This window comes from Vidua macroura, chromosome 2 (assembly GCF_024509145.1).
Source record: "Vidua macroura isolate BioBank_ID:100142 chromosome 2, ASM2450914v1, whole genome shotgun sequence".
Classification (NCBI taxonomy): Eukaryota; Metazoa; Chordata; class Aves; order Passeriformes; family Viduidae; genus Vidua; species Vidua macroura.
The window spans coordinates 113,372,954-113,393,271 of record NC_071572.1 but is presented as its reverse complement, the minus strand read 5'-3'; the positions used below and the strand labels follow the sequence as shown (position 1 = coordinate 113,393,271).

Sequence of the window (20,318 nt, the reverse complement as noted above, 5' to 3'; positions counted from 1 at the left end):
GCAGAAAATGTAATCCATCAGTTACTTAGCTATTAAGGATGAAAACTAAAGCAGTGATACTTGCAGAGTAGCTCAGCCTCATAATAATTCTGATCATCATCCATGTGTGGCACTGCAACTCTCAGAAGAAAAGCCTAATTTTCGTGGTGTTTCCAACTTGTTTCTGGAATAAATTTTGAGGAGGCCCTAGGTAAATAAAATCTCATGTACCCCAGAGCAAGCTGTCTGTTAATTCAGTATCTAGGTTCCTACATTCTCTCTAGAACAGCATCCCAAAGAATGGAATATTCAAATGCTTACTGCAGACAGTACTATAGCCTATATAGTATTAATTTTACATTTAGATCCATTTCAGTTTGTTCTCACTTTCTGAGCTCCCAGATGCTTCTGAGTTTTTATTGGCCACTTCAAATTGTGTGGTATAGAAGGAATTATGGCAGGGTTCAGGGGCAGGGCAGAGGAATGAATTATCTGGGCATTATGGCAGGACAGGGAGAGGCCACTTGATTCCTGAAATTTGGGAAGTGTTTGCTGTGCATGTCAGCTAGATACAAGTGTGGAAATCACGAGCCATGAAATCGTTAATGATAGATAATAACATCCAGTGTTCAAGCAGTGCATGGTAACAGTGTGTTTTTGATCCAGTAATACAATACTTCATGAAGCCCTGGGCAAGGCAGAGGCATAATTTCTGAGATGATCCTTCCTTGATGCTTTAAAGAAAAGGTAGTGCCTGGTAAGTTCTTTTTTGTTTTCCACTTAAATTACTTGAGTTTAGAGAAATATTTGTGTTTGGTAACTCAGTGCTGCTGGAAGAATGGACCACATAGCAAATTCCTTTGTTGAAGAGTTGTGCAACATAAGGCATCCTTCAAATAAGCATCTCAGAACCAAAAAAAAAAAAAAAAAAAAAAAAAAAAAAAAAAAAAAAAAAATCCTTTTCACCTTATCCATTGACTTTGGTAGGACTCCCTGTGTAAGCAAAGTGGATGGGCTGGATGTGCAGATTGAAGGACTCTGGAGGAGTAACTCTCAAGAAATTGGTTACGGCTGTAATGTGAGCTGTGCTGACACAGCTGGTAGATAGCTTGAAATTGATGCTCTTGAAAAGAGATAGATCTTTGCCAGAAATATTAGTTTCAAGGAAAAATGACATTTTTTCCTGTCATTACTGTCAAATAGCGCTGTAGTTTCTAAACTGGATTTGGTAGAGATGCATGCTCCCGATATTTAATTTCAGAAGAGGAAAGGGTTTCTCTGTGATCGAGAGCCAAGCACACAATACTGCAAAATGCATTCTTAATCCTAAAGAAATGTGAAGTCCCACTCTCTAAAACAGTATGAGACTCCTTGGCCCCTCCAGTTGCATCATTCCTTTCAAAAGACCAGTCTCAAAGAGGTTTTACAAAATACTTGTGTTTATTTCTCTTTGTACACTTGACTGGCTCTCACCAGGGCTCTGAGGATATCACCAGCCCTCACTAAGCTGCCTGGCCTGGAATTCATTTTAAAACTAAACAAATATTTTTAAACTAATATTTCTGGCAAAAAAAAAAAAATATCTATCTATTTTCAATGAGCACCTTGTAGATAAAGGCATCCTGTCTGACAGGAAAAGATGCATAATCCAGTTAGTTACACAGACAAGAGGCAATGGTATCAACCACTTGTATTTGGGAGTTCTTTGTCACTGTATAAAGTTCCTTTAATTGCCCTGTCAAGAAAATAAGGCAGGATAGATGTAAATGGTCAAAAATAATCTCTGCCATTTCACTTATGTGGATTTTGAGGGTCAGAACTATGCATTTTTTATCAGCCTTCTCACTATCTCTCAGGCCAAGGTAGGATCAGTGCCTCAGAGCAGGTGAGGGGCTGCTGAAGGGCTTTGTTTCAAAGGAAATGAATGCTGCTGCCACTCCTAAAGAGAATCTCCACTGTGTTAGAGAGTGTTTCTGATTTCACAATTCTTTGAATTTTAGCAAAGTCAATTAATGTTTTAATTCCTTTGATTTTTGAGCTAAAAGGTGACAGGGTAGGATATATCTGCCTTGCTGGAGGTTTGCATATGTGTGCAGCACTACTCAGTTCATGCATCTCATGGCCAAAATGACAGGATGGTGTGGAGTATTTTGGAGTAGAACCCTGATTCACCTCTTCTGGTTAATGTGAAGTATTTCTGATGATCTCTGGACAGGCATTCTCTCTTGTCTGCTTTAATTCTGCCTGTACCTTCAGTGCTGATTCCTTCCATCCATCAAGAGCTTTCTCTCTTTTGGAAGACACAAATAGATGTGCAGTGTAGGGGTTAACAGCCACTAAAATTAACATACTCTCAAAACCATAAATAACTTGTTCTGAAAATTTGAATAGCTAACTTGGGGGGGAAATCAAGTTCCACATATTTAACTTCAGCATTGTTAATCAGGACATTTGAAAGAAAATTAATATTTTCCCAGGGATTAAAAGCAAATTCAGTCTTTTTGAAAATCAGGGGGGTTTATTCATTTCAGTTCTGAGTGAAATGAGACTGGTAGAACTAACTGGAATTGGCATAATGAGTGCAAATTCTGAAATGCTTTTGCAGAGCAGTTTTGTTATCTTGCCATGTAGTTTCTCTGATATTTCAATAGGCACAACAGAAGACTGTTGATGGTACTGAATAGTTCTAAATTATGACTGAGGATGTTAAATTCTGCCTGCTTGTAGCATTGCACATGAAAAATTTGAGTATCAAATAAAAGCATCACTCTAGTGAAGTGGCAGAAGGTTTTTGTACAGAATGATGAATTATGTCCAATATTTAAAACTAGTCTCTTTCATTACTCGTGTCTCTCTTCACTCTGAAGTTGGTTTTTTTGCCCCTATTTCTGTCATTGAGGTAAAGACAGGTACTCTACTCATGTTTTGGAAAGTGATTGCACCATTCAGTGGCATTACACATGAAGGAGCAGTAACTGACAGGAATTCCTGTGCCAGATCAGACGAATGGTGCACTCAGTTCAGCACCTTTTCTCCCAAAATCAGACAGCTCTAGATACCTGTGCACCTGGATCTGGTGGGTTTGCACCTCAGCATTTAGGAGACCTGCAGCCAGCGCTGTGACAGTCCCTCTGAAGTGTCTGTCATTCCAGGGGAATACAGAAGGGGCTCTTCCACAGAAACAGGCATTTTTCACACCTCTGGGGCACAGTGAGCCTGATGCACTCACTGGGTTTGCTGCTGGCTGCTCACACACACCTTGCCTTCAGTTTTGGTGCTACCACTCCTCATTTTAATCAGACACCAGGGCATGCCAGAAGTTCTGGGCATCTAAAAGGCTTCCTCCTTTGTTTCTTCACATCACACATTTTGAGCTTGCTGATGCATCCCGACCTATTTTTGGTAGAATCATGGGCTGTAGCTGCCAGGTACATTGTTCTGCAGTGTAGGAATATAAAAAGGTAAAAGACTTTAGAAAGTGCAAAAAGGCCCCTGAAAGTAGACATAAAGCTGAGAAAGGCTGAGAAACTTCTAACTCTTCTCATGGGAAGCTAGGAAGTTAAGAACCAAGTTAATGCATTTCTATTTATCATAAGGAACAAGAAAGAACAAGAAATTATTGACAGTTCAAGATGTGAAAAGTCCTAGATATAGGCTTTGCAAAGATAGAAAAAGTTTCAGTCTTAAATAATGAATTATTGTGTATTGTTTGAAGTTCATAGAAGTCCTTTTGTTAATGTTAAACCCACGTGGGTCCTTTTCTTATTAGTTAGAGTATAATGACTTTTCTTATATATAATGATCTTTTCTTTTATGCTATTAGTTCAGAGAATGTGTAGAAAAAGGCTTTGCATAAGCTGCCATCTTGTCTCTGATCTGGATTTGCATGGATGTTGTTGTTTCTCTGTGTCTCTTGCTTTTTACTTGTATGATACAGACAGATAATAAATCCTAAGTCTGCAGCCAGTCAGGGTCCCATCCCGTTTGTGAGACACGGACCGATCCAACAGACTGCTGGAAACACGGTTAGATTTTAATTAAAGGAACTGTTAATGCCTCCTGGTTTTAAAGAGATGTCTAACATGTAGAATAGGGGAAAAAAAAACCTAACTGGAGAAGGCAAAAACACAGCTGTGGCCACACAAGACATCATCAGCACTTTTTGGTGGTGTAAGCTCAGAGATGGCACTTGGTGAAGACTGTCTCTCTGTCATGCATGGCCTGAGGTAAAGAATGAGGTGTTCTGCACCACGGAGTTCCAGTCCTGCCTTTAAATGTGTGGCACACAGTGCTGCTGCCAGTTCTGCAGGGAAAGCCAGAGTGTGTGTAGGTGTGACTGAGGGGGTAAATTTCATTTCAAGGGCTCATCTCTGAGCAGTTCTATAAGCTAAGCAATGTGAATCTAATATTATAATTCCAAGGGGACTCTGATGCTGTGTGGTAAAATTGCTTATTAAATTACAATCACAAAAAAAATCAGGAGATAGGCACTGTTCAGCTGGCAGCATACAGGGAAAAAAAAAAGCTGAATTCTAATTATTTGAACAGTGGAGTAAGTGTTATTTCACTGTGTGAAAACAAAATTAGGCTATCACTGATACCATTATTAATGTATGAGATGAAGCAGAAAAACAATTTGTTTCCTAACACCCATTCTGCCCCTTCTCCCCACTCCCCAGCCCCCCCCAAAAAAGAGAGAATAACCTAAAAGCAAAAAGGGCTTTCTAACACAGGCAACTCTGAGAGATCTCATTGCTATAGCAGCAAAATGTAGGTGATTTATAAATTATCTTAATTTGAAGGTGAGGCATTGTGCAAACAGTAAGTATTACATTTATTATTTCCCCAGTTAGATTAAAATATAAAAAGGCAGATCCAATATCAGTAACACTGTTTATTACTCTAATCAGAAAACAGGAAATATATTTTCAGCCACTCTAAACCTTAGATGTTCTTTTATTATGCATGAGCAGCTATTACTGTTCAGTCATACATGTTCCTTAAAGTACTCATATTGCAATCTCCACCTTTTGAATGGCTTTCAAATAAATAAAACAACTTTTTTGCATAAAATTATATTCTGCAACCATAATTAAGTGTTGAAATTCACATTTTCATGAATATAACAACTTCACACAAGATGAATCCATTGTAAAAATTTTAGAGGTTTTTAGAGCCAGCACAAAAGTGTTTTATTTTACATTACAGCTCTGAACACATCTTATGCCCTTGAATGTGAACTGCCTTGAATTTTGTTAAGATTCAGTTCTTCATTCTCATTTTCACACTCAATGAGCCGCTACTGTTTCAGTCCAAAAGGGATCAGTCAGTGAAGCTGTGTCATGAAAGTAGTTATAGAGTCTGATAAGATTCTTTAAAACTCATTTTTATTTAGCCAGGAGTCACAAATCTAGCTGCAAACACTGCTCAATATGTGCCCTCTCTTTTGAGTATAATTTGAGAATACAAAATCAGATTTAGGAAAAGGATACAGTGTAAAGATAGTTTTCCTGTTATGTCATCCATACTATGTTAATATATACATTAAAAGTAAAACCTATAAATATCCAAATTCCTTTTATTCACATGTATAATTTTGTCTTCTACCTACCACTGGATATTTAATTATTAACATAAGAATTTCATTAAAATTCAAAAATAATAAATTATTAATAAAACTCTCCAAAACAGGAATCTTTCTGAGGATGGAATTACATAAGTTTAGTGATAAAATTTTTATAAGTAAAGAACTAAACCCGATCCAGTAGAAAGGACAAGGCTCACAACTCTGAGGTGTGAAGAGATATTTTTGAAGTATCTTTTACAGTTAGACCCTAAAACTCTCTGTTTCTCAGATGCATCATTTTGGTTTGTGTAAGGTACACATTTGTGGCATTGAATGGTTGATTTTTCCACTACCTCAGGGAGCCTGGCTTTGCATATTCCAGGAAAAGACCTCTGAAACCAGACTGGGCAATCAAACACCCAGTGCTCTTAACCAATTTCTTTAGAAGTTATAAATAAATACTTCTTGGAGAAGAGATAAGAAATCAGCGTGGCCTTTCCTTGGAGAATGTCCTGTTACAACTCTCTTTTGTCCCCCTGTTTCTTCATTCACATTCCCAAAAAGCATTTTTTATTGCTTCTGAAGTGGAACAGCTGTACCAGGAGGGGACCAAGAGCATCACACACTGCAATGCTGGTGAGGGCAGGTGGCAGCAGGTGAGGCACAAAATCTTTTGCATCTCTGATGTGCCAGATGAGTGATCTGATTACCAGGATAATGGATAAATAAAAGGCAGATAGTGGAGGTATTTGGGCAAAAATACAAAAAATACCGTATTAGTGCTTAGCTCAGTGGGTGATTTACCACATGTGAGGAAGCCAAGGCTTTGTAAAAGCAGCTGCAAAATATGTAAAAATGTCCAAAGGACATCTTGGCCACTGTCTTAGAACATAAATGTTAACCATGCATTTTCCATCAGCAAGGAGAGCGTGGCTGAGTGGCACATCCCCACAGACACAGAGCCTGGATTTGGAACAATTTATTGGTAGAACAAACAACTTCTCAACCAGCCAAAGTCAGGCCTCAACAAGTCTCAGATAATTTTTTATACATTCAAAGCAAATTAGCTGAGATTTACATGCTTGTTTTTAACTGTGGCCTCTCTTCATTGCCAAATGGATGTTCTAGTTCATTTCCTCTTTTGTTTCAGTCAGAAATACAATTATAACACTGAGCAGAATCTATTACTGCTTGTTGAAAGCAGCTACTGCTGAGTGAGCTCAGCTCTACTGACTGCCTCTTTCTACCATCTAGTGGCACCTTCACTATACTGCTTTTCTCTCTCCAAAGAGTTCAGTGAGAACGGTAATAAATGTACACTCTTGGAAAGCAAAAAAATATACTTTTGAAATGAGCAATGTACCTGGAGAGGAAATACCTTTTTTTTTTCCTGAGATGGAAAAGTAGTTTTCACACAGAAACTATTTATGAGAGAGCAGAAGGGATTCAGTGATATAAAGTACTAATGTCAGAGAAAAATTCTGCATCCTATGGTCTTGTAAACATTAAGTCAGGTTTGTTGATTGATTTCTTACTTTTTTTTTTTTTTTGGTGGGAGAGCGTGGATTTTAAGTTGTAGGCTGCAGAATGACACTGTTGAATATCCTAAGGAAATGCCTATTTAGAAGCACACTTCTTTGTTTTCTACCTGGATATTTGAAGGGCACAACAAAAATTAAAATCTATCACCAAATGCAATGCTTTGAAGGTGTACAGAACACGTGTAGTTTCTTTCCTGATTATACAATTTTATTAAGAGCTTTCAGTGCTCCATTTTGCAATAGATGTTTCTGTTTCATTTAGGGAAAAAGCTTAAATGTCAATGAACTAGGAATTTAAGGCTTGGGATGTTTTCAATCAAAATGCATGTTCTGATTATTTATATGACTGACCAAACATTAATCACCTCAAATGCTTTCTGCTCTTTGAACTGGGTCGTTTTCACAGACTGCAGGTATTGGTGAACTAGACTACATATGAAATCATTTTCTTTTTCAAATTCCATATAAAAAGGCATATCTCTTCATTTCCACTTGCAGCAAATTGACAAGGCAAATTGATGGAAGTCGGAACATAGAATATCAGAATCCAGTGGTTGTTTGTTTTTTGGGTTTTTTTTCCTTTTTTTTTTTTTTCCTTTTCTTTTAAAACATATGTTATTCTGTATCCTAAACATCTTGACAAGTTTTCAACCTGTTTCCAGGGTGGAAAGATCCCCATCAGGTGGACTGCTCCCGAAGCCATCGCTTACCGCAAGTTCTCCTCAGCCAGCGACGCCTGGAGCTACGGAATTGTCATGTGGGAGGTGATGTCCTACGGAGAGAGGCCCTACTGGGAGATGTCCAACCAGGATGTGAGTGCTGCCCAGGATTCATCTGCATCTTTTTCAAACGTTCTTTAAAAGTTATTGCCACTCCCTGCCCTGCTTTGCTGTCTCGTTCTCTTTCTAGGCTGGAATCTCAATTTTAAAAAAGAACAAAATTTTCTTCTAGTGTAATTGAAAGCTTGTTCTAGAAAGAGAAATATGGGAAAGGGGAAATGGTGGGTTTTTTTTTTTCTCTAGCACAATTTAAATTTTCACAAATTCTCTTGTTTGATGGATCCCTGTGACAGCTCAAACTGGTACACTCAGTCTTCACACCAACCATCAAGCTCTCTGTCAAAATGTGGAATATCAGCCAAGCCACCTTAACCTCTCTCATATATGTGCCTAGAATATTCCTGCATTGGTTCTGAAGAATTGACAAGACTTTCCCAGATGGCTGTTTTTACATTGTTGCTAAGTTATTCAGCTGTTCAAGTCTGGTTGCTTGTTAAGGCTGATCGGTCATTTGGGGATAAGGATCTGAGACAGATTTTAATTTAAAAAAATAATTTCACTGTTTCAGGAAGAAAAGGAAAGAAACAACCAAACCTGTCAGAAACAAAAAACTATCACAAACCTCTCCATTTAGAATATATTAAATAATCAGCTACAGCATGAAGACAGAAACATTTAATTACTCCTACATCCAAAATAGAAGTGTCTGCTAATACAAAATGATGCTGCAGGCCCTAATGATGCCAGTTGCTGGGGGCTTTCCCTGCAGTTCAGCAGTTCCCAGCACAAAAGACTCCTTTTCTCCTACCCAGAGGATTTCAGTGCCAGAATGGGAGCAGTGAGCATCTGTGACCTTCTACATATATTTAGTGACTTCAATTGTCATTGGGAAATTTCAAGTTATTAGACATAATGTAAAGTTTATTTTACTGGATATTGGGACCATTCTTTTAGTACAGTAAACTACTGTGAATTCACATGAGCTGATTTTGCAGAAATAATAGGACTTTCAAAGGTCAGTGGTACTGTACAGATGGCAGGGAAAACAACAGCGAGGGATGTGCACTAAACAGATTCATAAAAGACACAGGATGCAAACAACAGTTACTAAGGTCTTGCATGGGTATAGTCAGAGGCTCTGCTACATCAGAATGTCTGCTGACATTACCATTAAGACACTTACTGAGTTTTGATCATAAGAAAGCCCTTCTCTAGAAAGCAATTAAAATATTTCTTGAATTGGGTGGATTTTGGTAGATCACCAAAAGTTTTCCAAATATAAACTCTGCAGAACTGTTTTGGGGCTTTTTTTCTCATTCCATCTTAAACCAAGTGCTTTTCTAATTATACAGCTTTGGGATATGAACTCACTTTTTTAGACCATGGCTAAGTAAGTGATTAACACAGCTGATGAGAGAAGTTTTAAACTGGTACGTGCCACCCAAATGAACCCAGTCTGGTGTTCAGAGACTACAGCTGCTCACAGGTATCCAGAATGACTCAACACCTCTGCAAATCCAGCATCCTCTATTTATATTCCCCAGCAAGGATTTGGAAGCTGAACTTAAGGAAACCGAGTTGCAAAATGTTTCTCATAAAATTAATACTGTACGTGGCATAATGCAGAGGCTTAAAAATGTTGCTAAGTTTGAGAACTGCTCTTGTTCAGATGTAAATAACCATTTTATTATTGTGGTAAGTCACTTCCAAACTGTGTTGGTGCTGATTAATGCACTTCTTAGATGTGTGGCAGGCACCAGAGATGTCCATTAATTAGGGCTGCTGCACAGTCTGTCGTGTCTTATTGCTTAATTAATAAACATTAGCCAAGATATTGAACTTTCCAAGGAAACTAGTGTACTGATGAACAGATTGTGCTAGGAGTCTGGCTTGCTAATGCTCATGTGAGGGAAGGAAGATTTATATTCCATGCATTTGGTTTGTAGAACAGCTGTGAGTGAAGTCTACAGGGACACCTGTTAGAGGCCACCGTATAAATTAATGCGTGTTGCAGAGCTGCAGTATTCAAAAAGAAGTGAAAAAATGAAAAGAATATTTAATGGGTTGTAATTGGTATGCAAGGAAACTACTGTAGCAAACAGAATAAAATTCCTTACACTCCTGAAAGTTTCTTGTAATATTGAAAGAAACCAACTTATCCTAATATAGGTCTTTCAACTCACAGATATCAAAACACTTGGCAGGTGCCTGGGATTGGCTCTGTACCATGAGGCAGCAGCAGCTGCCTCTCCCTCCTGGTAGATTTTTCAGATGTCAGGAGGACACAGGGACAATGTCCCTCTGGACTCACTTCTGTCTCAGTCTCATTAAAAAAGCTGTCAGTTAACTTTTGAAAGCAAGAATCCCTGTTACTATTAATAATGAAACTATCAGGAAGATTACAGCTTCATTTTCAGGTGTCATTTGCGCCAGTTGCCAATTATTTTGAAATTGCATATGTATAAATTTTGTGTAGAAGTCCATCAAATATTGCTCAGACAATCATAAACAATATGTAATATTAACTCTGTTAATACTCAAACTTGACAGCTATGTCTAACAACAAACAAGCTGTTGCTGTACCCTTCCTGTAGATGCAGATTTCATGATTGAGGTGGTGCTTTGTCAGCCTTAAACTGACAAGGGAAAAAGGCATTTGAGAGGCGTTAATTTGTAAAATCTTAACATGTTTTAGAATATACCATTTTCTATTACTAAGAAAAACTTAGTACTTCTTCCCTTTTAGGTACATGGATATCTGATTTCTTTGAACAGAAAGATATGGGTACTATGCACGTGGCAAAGCAAGAGCTAAAATAAATATATAAATAAATAAGGAACTAAAATGCTCTAATTCATCCTTTGAGGCTTGATTCCCATTGCAGTATTAGACACTTTTCACATCTTTACTCTTGCTTCTTAGAATCTAAAAATAATACTTGCCTCACAAGGGATACTAATGAAGCAATATTTCCAGTTTATTTTTTAAATGTGCTGGTATTAATGAGAAATTATAATTATCCCAGTACCAGCTGGCATTTCTCTTCATAATGAAATGTTCCTTTTGAACAAGAGAGGAAACAAAATTCACTGTGACTTCATTTTCAGAGATATGTTAAAATAAAGTGTAGCAGAGAAAATATGTCTGGAAAATTATGGTTGCTTTTGGGTTTTTCCTGAATAAATTACTTCAGCAAAACCTCATCAGCCCTCTATTGTTTTGTTGAGCAAATGCTATATGTCTCTAAAAAGTAGAGCAGCTTTCCTGTTGCCTTAAAAACAAAATGCATTTCATAAATTCTACATTTGCAACAGGCACAGTTAAATGTAAAAATTTCAGTGTCTGCATTTCTGGGCTGCTAAGGATGGCCAGTACCAACTAAGCTCTGCCCCTCTCTGTCAGGAGTGTTTTATGAACCCACTTCTGACAAACTGCTTAAGATACACTAATAACAAATGGAAAAACAAATGTGAATAAAATCCCATGCACATGGTTGAGTTTTGCCCATCCTGTGTCCGTGGGGGCATTTTTATCACTGGGAGGCAAGGTTCTGAAGGAAATATTTCCCTGGCAATGGGATGGTGGCATTTTTTCCTGTAACAGCAGCCTGTACATTTACAGGACCAGGTCACCTGTATTTATAAAAAAGACAAGCAGCTGTGAGCAGCTACAAAAGGCTCATTCCATTTCCTGCCATGCCATCAAGGGGAGCTCGGGCCCTAATGAGGCTTCCTTACTCTTATTTTATTTACATAATGCTTGCAGCATAAGCATTGCTGAGCAGAGCCAGCATTAATTCAGAATTCAAATAGAGAGGGATATATTCTAGGATAATAAGATTGAATATATTGTAGCCAGAGCTGGTGCTGTAAAACATTGATTTGCTGTAAACAGTTTAATGTAACCCCTTCCAGCTGCATTAATACGTCTGCAGCATGTACATCACACATTCTGTGTGAAAATGATGAATGCCTCCTTGCAGCTCAGTGGTTATCAGTGCAGGAGGTATGTTCCTCCTAAGTGCACTGTGTGGTTATAAATATTGTGTGCAATCATTTGTACATTAGAAAACATTTAGCATTGGCTGAATTTTTGTGTGGGAGGGTTATGCATATGTGGTAAAACTGGTCTTTTTCCTAGCTTCGTTTTTGATCAGCCACTGACTAGTTTTGCATTCCTTTTACATAAAAAAAAAAAAAAAAATCCTGCCTGTATAATTTGTAACATCATCCCCACTGCAACCACCACTCATTGCAGAACCTCCTGACTTTCCCTTGTGTTTTTTAAAGCTTACGTAGGATGAATCCATGTAACCTGTTATGAAGCCATGACACTTTCCATGGAACTTACCTAGTTTTGCTAACACCTATCAAGCCAGGCTGCTACTCTTCTTTTCAATCAATGTTTCTTGCTACCCATGTTACTAAAAATAAGCTGTCCTTCGACTTGGATCAACATGTGATTTACATGATTTCCATACATGTGATTTTCCTGTGGCAGCAGACCTGTTTATTTCTGAATCTTTACCAAACACATTTTCTGTATCTGTTGAATCTGAAGGTCTCACTCACTTTCGGGTAATACCATAATTTTATTAACTTTTGTTTAGTCACAAACATCTCAGACATCCAGGTATCTGAGGGAGAATGTGCAAAATAACCTTGCTGTAACTTGGTGTGGGAGACATTGCCAGAATTAATCATACTCTAAGGATCAGCAGAAACATGTGAACACCAAGTAAATTGTCAGGTGCCACAAGGTGTATTTGTGGTGTTTGATTGTATTGGGGTATGGCTACACACAAACACTGTGTCAAAATGCAAATATTAGAGCATGGTGGGATGCAGTGGCCACACCAGGTAAGTTTGTGGCCCCCTGAAGTGGAAAATGGTGGAATTCTTTATTCCCCTCCTGCTTTCTTAGCTGTTTGAAGAGGATGACCAGTGACCCTAAAAAAGTTCCTCCTGTGTTTCATATGCCTACAAATTATTTTCTGTCTCGTCTGGTCACACCCCTGCCAGTCCTGATTCCCCCAGTGAAGCCCCAGCAATGCATGAAGTGAGGGTGGCTGTGCCATGGATAATTTATCATCCCTGGTTTCTAATTATCAGTGTCACACTGTCCTTTCAGCATTTAATGCCTGGTAACCATACAGATTGTATTTCTGTAGGTTATACTGTCCATTGAAGAGGGCTACAGGCTTCCAGCTCCCATGGGCTGCCCAGCTTCTCTTCACCAGCTCATGCTTCACTGCTGGCAGAAGGAGAGGAACCACCGTCCCAAATTCAGTGACATTGTCAGCTTCCTGGACAAGCTGATCCGCAACCCCAGCACCCTTCACACCCTAGTGGAGGATGTACTTGTGTAAGTCCCTTCTGGTACATTCTGGTTTTTCATAACACATAGTGGCTAGCATTATGTGGTTTAGGGTATTAAGTAGGGGTGGGAGAACCACAAAGTTATGAGTCCAGAAAGTCATGCAGGTTCGAATAATTTTAAGCCCCTTTTAAGGTTTGCCTTATTGTTAATATACTGTTGTAAAAGGAGGTTTTTTCCCTAAAGCCATGCAGATTATATTAGTCTCTTTTATTATATTTTTTGTCCGAGTTCTGTTTGTGTATTATCTATCCTTAATCTTTGTGAATCTCTTTATTCTTTTTTTTTTTTTTTGTGCTGTGTTTTTCCTACGGGCTTGTTTTCTCTTTGTAATTTTTTTTCTCCATTCAGCAGCCTGTCTCTCCATCTGACAGTGCTCAAGCAATTTCTGAACTGACTTGGAGTAATATCTCGCAAAAAGTAGCTGTGTCTTAGCTTGCTAAATCTTTGTCTGCAGCAGAATGGCAGCAGCAGTGACCAAATAAGAGACTATGCTGTTGCCATCCCACAAGAAATTCTTGACAGTGTTGCCCAGGGTTCTTTTTTTTCATTAATAATATTTCAGAAATGAATGCAGCCACAGGATAAGCAAGGCTGAGGTGGAAAAATTTGTCAGTATTTGTAAGCTTATTGATCCAAGCTGTCCCTGCATATATCAGTTGAAATCAGCAAAGGTCCAAGTGGCCTCGCTCTCTTCAGTCACTAAGAGTCACCTTAAGATAAAGGTGTTTTCATGGAGACCCCCCTGGGCTTTTAAGGGGTTCTCAAGCCCTGAGTGAGGCTTGCTGAGAACCTTTCAATGTTTTTGAGGAGGGCTGAGCAACAAGGCAGAACTGGGGCTGGTACCTTGCTGCAGGAAAGGCTGAATGAAGAAGTTGATAGGAAAACCTGGAGTGAGGGCTACAGCCATTTCATCAATACAGTCTAGGGAGATTTGTGGGATTAAATATCCATGCCCTGGAGTTAGCATCCTCTATGTGTGTATGCATATAAATATATATATATGGGTTGCTAGTTGTACTGGATCACTTTATTTAGCATCAGATTAATGTCTTTTTATCTCTTTTTTATTTTGAGTCATAACTTAAGGTCTAAAAAACTTATGCTTTATTGAACTATGACTGACTTCACCTGCTTGTGAAAGTTTTTTTCCATTCATTTGAGAATGCTTGATGCAGTTGTTGGGTAACCTTCTATAGAATCATAGAGTAATTCAGATGGGAAGGCACCGTGGTAGGTGTTTAATTACAGTTTGTACTTAACAGTGTTCTCCTGTCCTTCAGCTTCTCCCTCTGTCATTTTGATAATATGAATGAAAATCACTGTACTTACTGTATTTGAGTATGTGTGGGTGAAACTTGGTTCATTAAGATATGAGGCTGTGTTGCTTCCTACGTTACACATGAAGTCGTGTTCCATCAGTAAATGTTGGCTGGCTTTTGCTGTCTAAATTGTCATTTACAATAAATTGTGTCTTTCTCCTAAGACTATCATAAAGGTTTTACAAACAGCAGTGTGCATTTTATGCATTTTGTTCATACAATTTTTCTACACAAAATGCATAAAGCCAGTGGAAGTTGTGAGCCCTCCCAAATGTGGCACACAACAGAAGACTGAAAATTAGTGCCTCAAAATGGCAATCTTTTTTTTTTTTTTTTTTTTTTTTCCCATCTTTCTGTTTCAGTTGTGATAATATTAGGGAAAAGAAGTAAAAAAGAAATGTGACTAAATTAGCTCCTTCCACTTTATTTGCTACTCTGTGTAATTCTATGTAAAAGCAAAGATAAGACATTTTTTTCTTTTGGCTTTTTTTAGGGTGAGTTTTAGCTTTTGAGTACTGTAATCAAAGTGTTCCTGTAGCATAATGGTATCACAATAAAGAGCCATCTGGGGTGGCAGGGGTGTAGATAAATGTAAAAATCACCTCATGGTGTTTTTTAATTTTTTTAATTGCACCTTATGCTAAATTTTCATTGTCCTCTACATTGACTTCTGTATCAACAAATTATTATAATCCTGAACACCTCAATCTGCAGGGAAATATTCTGGGGAACAAAAAGAAGTGCAGTGGGAGAGGCCCTTTCCTTAGAGTAATACTGAGCTGCAGCTCTTTAATAAAATGTATTGTTTAAGTAGTGCAGCTTGGCAGACTGAAGTGGTTTATAAGTTTTAGACAAGAGGTTAAAGAGATCCTTGGTTAAGGTCTGACCTTTACAGCTCAGACTCCTCTCTCATTCCTTCTGCCTTTTAGTAAAAGCTATGTCTACCAGGGTAAATTTGGTGTCATATTTTGTATTGCTTGGTAACATTTGCTTGTTTGTTTGTTTGGTTTGGTTTGTTTATATTTACAGAATGCCAGATTCACCTGGTGAAGTTCCAGAATATCCTTTGTTTGTTTCAGTCAGTGACTGGCTGGATTCCATAAAAATGGGTCAGTATAAAAATAACTTCATGGCAGCAGGTTTCACAACTTTGGATATGGTTTCAAGAATGAATATTGAGTAAGTATATAATCTATCATCCCTACAGTGACTAATTATCTGAATTTAGATGCTGCAGACACACAAATATCGTGGAGTATGGAACAGTGCTTTCATTTCCTTTCATCCTTCAGCTCACAAAAGACAAATATAGTTATTTAGCAAAACAAAACAAGAGAAATATATGATGGAGAGACCCAGAACTGATAGATCCACTCTGTGACCACACCAAACACAACCAAAGGCCAGGGATGAGCGTGTTTCTTGGAGAACCAGTTTTGATCTAGACCACTGAAATCAGTGGCAAAAATATTTTCTTACTTTGCTATGAATATCAAGACTTTATCAGTCCTAATAACGAAGTTGTTCCAACCATCTCTGACACCACCCTGTGGTTTTTTAATGCAAACCCTGCACTCAGTATAGAAGTGTTTGGACAAACTATGGATTCATATGGTAGCATGATGATGGGATCTGTTTTGCTTTCTATTCCCTTCCTATAAATTCATAATCTTTTATTTGATGCTGGGACTGCCTGTATTAATGGTAGCTGTCAGTTATGATTGAAGAATTTTACACATAAAGTTAGGACTGATTTTCTCCCATGTGCATCATTTAATACTCACCTACATCTAATTCCATCTAATGCATTATGGCATAGTCACTTAGTCTTGTGAGATCCTTCCAAAACTCTGCACAGCTGCCCCTTTCCCTTCCTACCCTGAACAATTCAGCTGAGTTATTCACCTCTTGCTCACCTGTTTTCCCAGACCATTTACTGATTTGTTGAACAACAATAATGTTCAACATTATCCCAGCAGAGGTCCCTGCAGATTTATATCAATAACTACATTGTAAAACCTGACAATTTACTGCTATCCTCCTGTATTTAAACCAGTTATTTAGTCATGCAAAGACCACACTATGCTACATATTATGTTATACCCTATATTACACAGAAGTTGCTCCTTATTGTCATTATAAAGCTTTTGTGAGGAATCTTCTCTAAAGCTTTTGGAAATCCAAGTGAGGTATATCAAATGGATTATCTCCATCCATTGGAAACAAGTAATTTTATAAAACAGAACTTTTATTTGCAAAAGCCATGGTGAATCAAGTAGCTCATTTATCCAAGCATCCAGTAATTTTGTACTTTCCTGTAGTTTCTCTTATGCCCTGTAATGATCACAGACTCATGGGTCTGTGGTTCCCCAGATCTTCCCTGGAAACATTTTGTCTGGCACCATGCTCCATACTTAGGCACTAAGAAAATTTTTAACATGTGGAGCACAGCTGGTAACTCCCTCTCTCACAACCCTGATAGTAATTCCATTATTTCATCTTCACGTCCTTTTGGAACTTTTGCCTAAATATAATCTTCTCTGGACATGGGCTGTTGTTTTGTTGTTGTTGTTTTGTTTTTTTTCCAGTTTGTCCTATAACCTGCCCTGCAGTCACTTCAGACAGATAACTCTGGCAAGTCCCCCAGAAAGGATCTGGCATGGGAGTCATTTCAATTTTTTCCACAGTGAATGTGAACTCAAATTGTTAAGTCTTCCAACAGTGGCCACTCCTTCAGTGCTCTTTTATGCCCAAATCATCGTTAGACTCTACACATTTTATGGCAGGTTTCTTATACCTAGTGAGTTTGCAAGAAGATTTATTATAAGTGTTATTTTTTTCTATTTTACTGTTTGGGGTTTTTTTTCTGTTTGCTTCTCAAGTTAGTCTGCCTTACTGTGCTTTTACAGCTAATCTAAGGTTATCATCCTTTCTACTTTCTTTAGATCCCATTTCACCTTCTTGAGTGATTCCCTCTCATCAAATCATTTGTGTTACACAAGACCTCCTGGCTTCTTTATGTGCTTTATCTAGGCCTTCCTTGATAAATGCTAAGCATCAGTCTTGCATTTCTAAAACCACTCTCCACTGTAAAGCTTTATTCTTTAAACTGACTCCTTTTAGCTTCTCAGATGCTCAATATTTTTGCTGACCTCAAGTGTTGTCTAGCATGAGAATGTTAAGCCTAAGCACTTAATAGTTGTAAGCTGTGCAGTGGTTCCTCAGCTGGAGGATACCAATCTGGAGATCAGATGCAGACATCTGGAAGTGCACATCTGAAATTCATGAAGGCAATGCCTTATCCCATAAGCTCCTTTACTGGTTGTATCATACAGTTTTTGAGGATAAACAGGAAATATCTGTCTATGTCCCATTGTGGGATTTGCATAATTGACAAATCTGGCATATCTGAAGTTTCCTGTCCTCAGCACCTCTGTGATCTTTCTCAGATCTTGCAGCTGGGGATGTTTATAGAAAAACTAAGGTGGTGGATTGTGCTGAACTCTGGTGGCTGTTGACTTCATTCCTGCCAAAGAGTCAAGCCCTGCAAGTGACAAGAGCTACCCACTCTGGGGTGCAGGGCTAGATGAGATGAAGGGGAACTGGGAGGGAAATCAGGGTCAGTCTGGAAGATTCACTGCTAAGTTGATCTTTAGACCATCCCTCACTACCTCACTACCATTCCCCAAATCATCAGAAGCACAATCTCAGTTATTTCTGCCTCAGAACTGTGATATTGAGTGTGTAAGCCCCAGGCATTTTCAAGTATGAGTGGGAAACAGCTGCTGCAATCGCATTACTAAAAATGGGCTATTGGAACTCACCTGATTAGTCCTTGAGATTTGGAAAGATTAATTGACCATTAGTATCACTAATAAGCCCCAGTATCACTAATTCAGAGCACTAAACCTCAGTGCTATAAATACATCTTTTTATTATATTCTTTTTCTTAAATTACTGGTTTTTTCAAAAAATTGAAATTGACAGATGCAGAAAAATTGAACATTTGCAGCTTTCTTATATGCCGTGGCCAGGAAGGTAAACTGACCTGGAGAAGAAGTCATCATATAATTATATTCTTTTGTGCACCAGAGGCTTTATTATATTTGCATCCAAGATGAAACTTTTTATCTTGCAGTGACATTAGAAGAATTGGAGTTGCACTCATTGGACACCAGAGACGAATAGTCAGCAGTTTACAGACTTTGCGGTTACACATGATGCACATACAGGAGAAAGGATTTCATGTATGAAAGTAATAGAAGCGACTGTGTTTTGTGCCTCAGCATTTCTAAAATGGAAAAATATTCTCATTCTTCCCTCCTGCTCTTCCCAACTTCAAGAACTGCAGTCTCCAGTTCAGACTATACAAGTACTTCTATGTTAATGCTTCCAAACCGGAATTTTTAATCACACTGCACAGCTCCTCCACCAGTTCTCTGCCGATAAAATCCTGGCCTACTGCAAGACTCTTGCTACACATTGATGAATAACTCAGCATGGATGTGTAACTTTGTATAACAGTATTTGGGAAACTTTCATGGACTTACTTGAAAGTAGTAATCTATTTGGCCTGGTGTGGCTTCTTTATCGATGTATTTAGAATTTGCTGGTAGATCAAAAAGTATTTGACTTCTTTCATGTTCTTGTGACCATGTAACTTCCAACACCAAATGTGCAATCAAAAAGAAGTTTAACATAAATATTTATTTTATCTCTTAATTAAATCCAAATGTATGTGTCCTATCATTATATTACTTTCTAATAGTTTGAATGCTGGTAAGCTGGTGCCTCAAAACATAAGTATTGTTTGCAGAAATGACTGATGGTTTTATGTAGCGAGTTTTCATTGTGTGAATAATTGGAAGCATAGTGAGAGTAATCTGTTTGAAATCTTAAGGAAGGTTCTTGATTTTCAATTACTTTAGCACTCGACACTTTTTATGCTTTAAATTTTAGATTAGGTTGGAAAATTTGTTTATCCTTGGGATTCCTCACCACCCTACAATCCTTTTTTTTTTTTTTTAATATAATACTCAGCATTTGCTTCTACTACTGGAAAACTGGCTGTAGCATTCCCATGACCACATGTAAAACACGGTTGTCAGCTCTGTTGCAGACACACAGATTTCAGAAGAGCTTTGTGTTTCAAACATGCAGGTCCCTGCTGCTGGATAGGGAATCATCTCCAGCAGCAGCAGCAGAGCTCAGAGGGCCAGCCATGGGTGGGGTGATGGGATCATTCCCGTAGGAGCAGGCCAGCCAATATCCTCCTCCAGCTGAGGGCAGCGGTACAGCCCCACTGCTGCTGGAAGTTACAGGCTGCAGGATGCAGTGACCTTGCACAAAGGCAGAAAAGGAGATGCAGGACAGCAGTGTGGTAACATGTTGCCTTGAGCCTACTTCTAACTGCTTTTAGAAGTTAAAAAGCAAACTCTGCTGAAAGGGAGCTCTGGTCATTCCAGGCCAGATCTTCATTTAGTACAGATCTCTAAAGGACATCCGAGGTATTACCTTTAGAGCCCTTCAATAGCCATATTTACATGCAAGAAAACGTCAGCAAAGGCCTAACATAATATTTGTACCTCTCTAAGACTTCCAGCTTCCATGTTTTGTTCAGACAACTGACACAGACGTGCTGGGCTACATTTCCAAACTCTTGCATGGGATATGCACTCCTGGGAGCAGGGGCAGGACCGCATGGCCGCGTGCTGTGGGAACCCCACGCAGATCTACAATGCATGTCACATGTAA

General features: G+C 38.5%; 1 protein-coding gene across 2 annotated transcripts in view; it reads left to right on the top strand.

Annotated features, from left to right (window-relative positions):
- EPHA6 (EPH receptor A6) overlaps nt 1–19,297 on the top strand; it is a 369,996-nt gene extending 350,699 nt beyond the window's left edge. For both annotated transcript variants that reach the window (XM_053970149.1, XM_053970148.1), the window contains 4 exons: nt 7,749–7,898; nt 13,037–13,230; nt 15,594–15,743; nt 18,703–19,297. In XM_053970149.1, the coding sequence (XP_053826124.1) occupies nt 7,749–7,898; nt 13,037–13,230; nt 15,594–15,743; nt 18,703–18,817 (609 nt within the window). In that variant the 3' untranslated portion in view covers nt 18,818–19,297. The remainder of the gene's footprint in view (nt 1–7,748; nt 7,899–13,036; nt 13,231–15,593; nt 15,744–18,702) is intronic.
- The last annotated feature ends 1,021 nt before the right edge of the window (nt 19,298–20,318 follow it).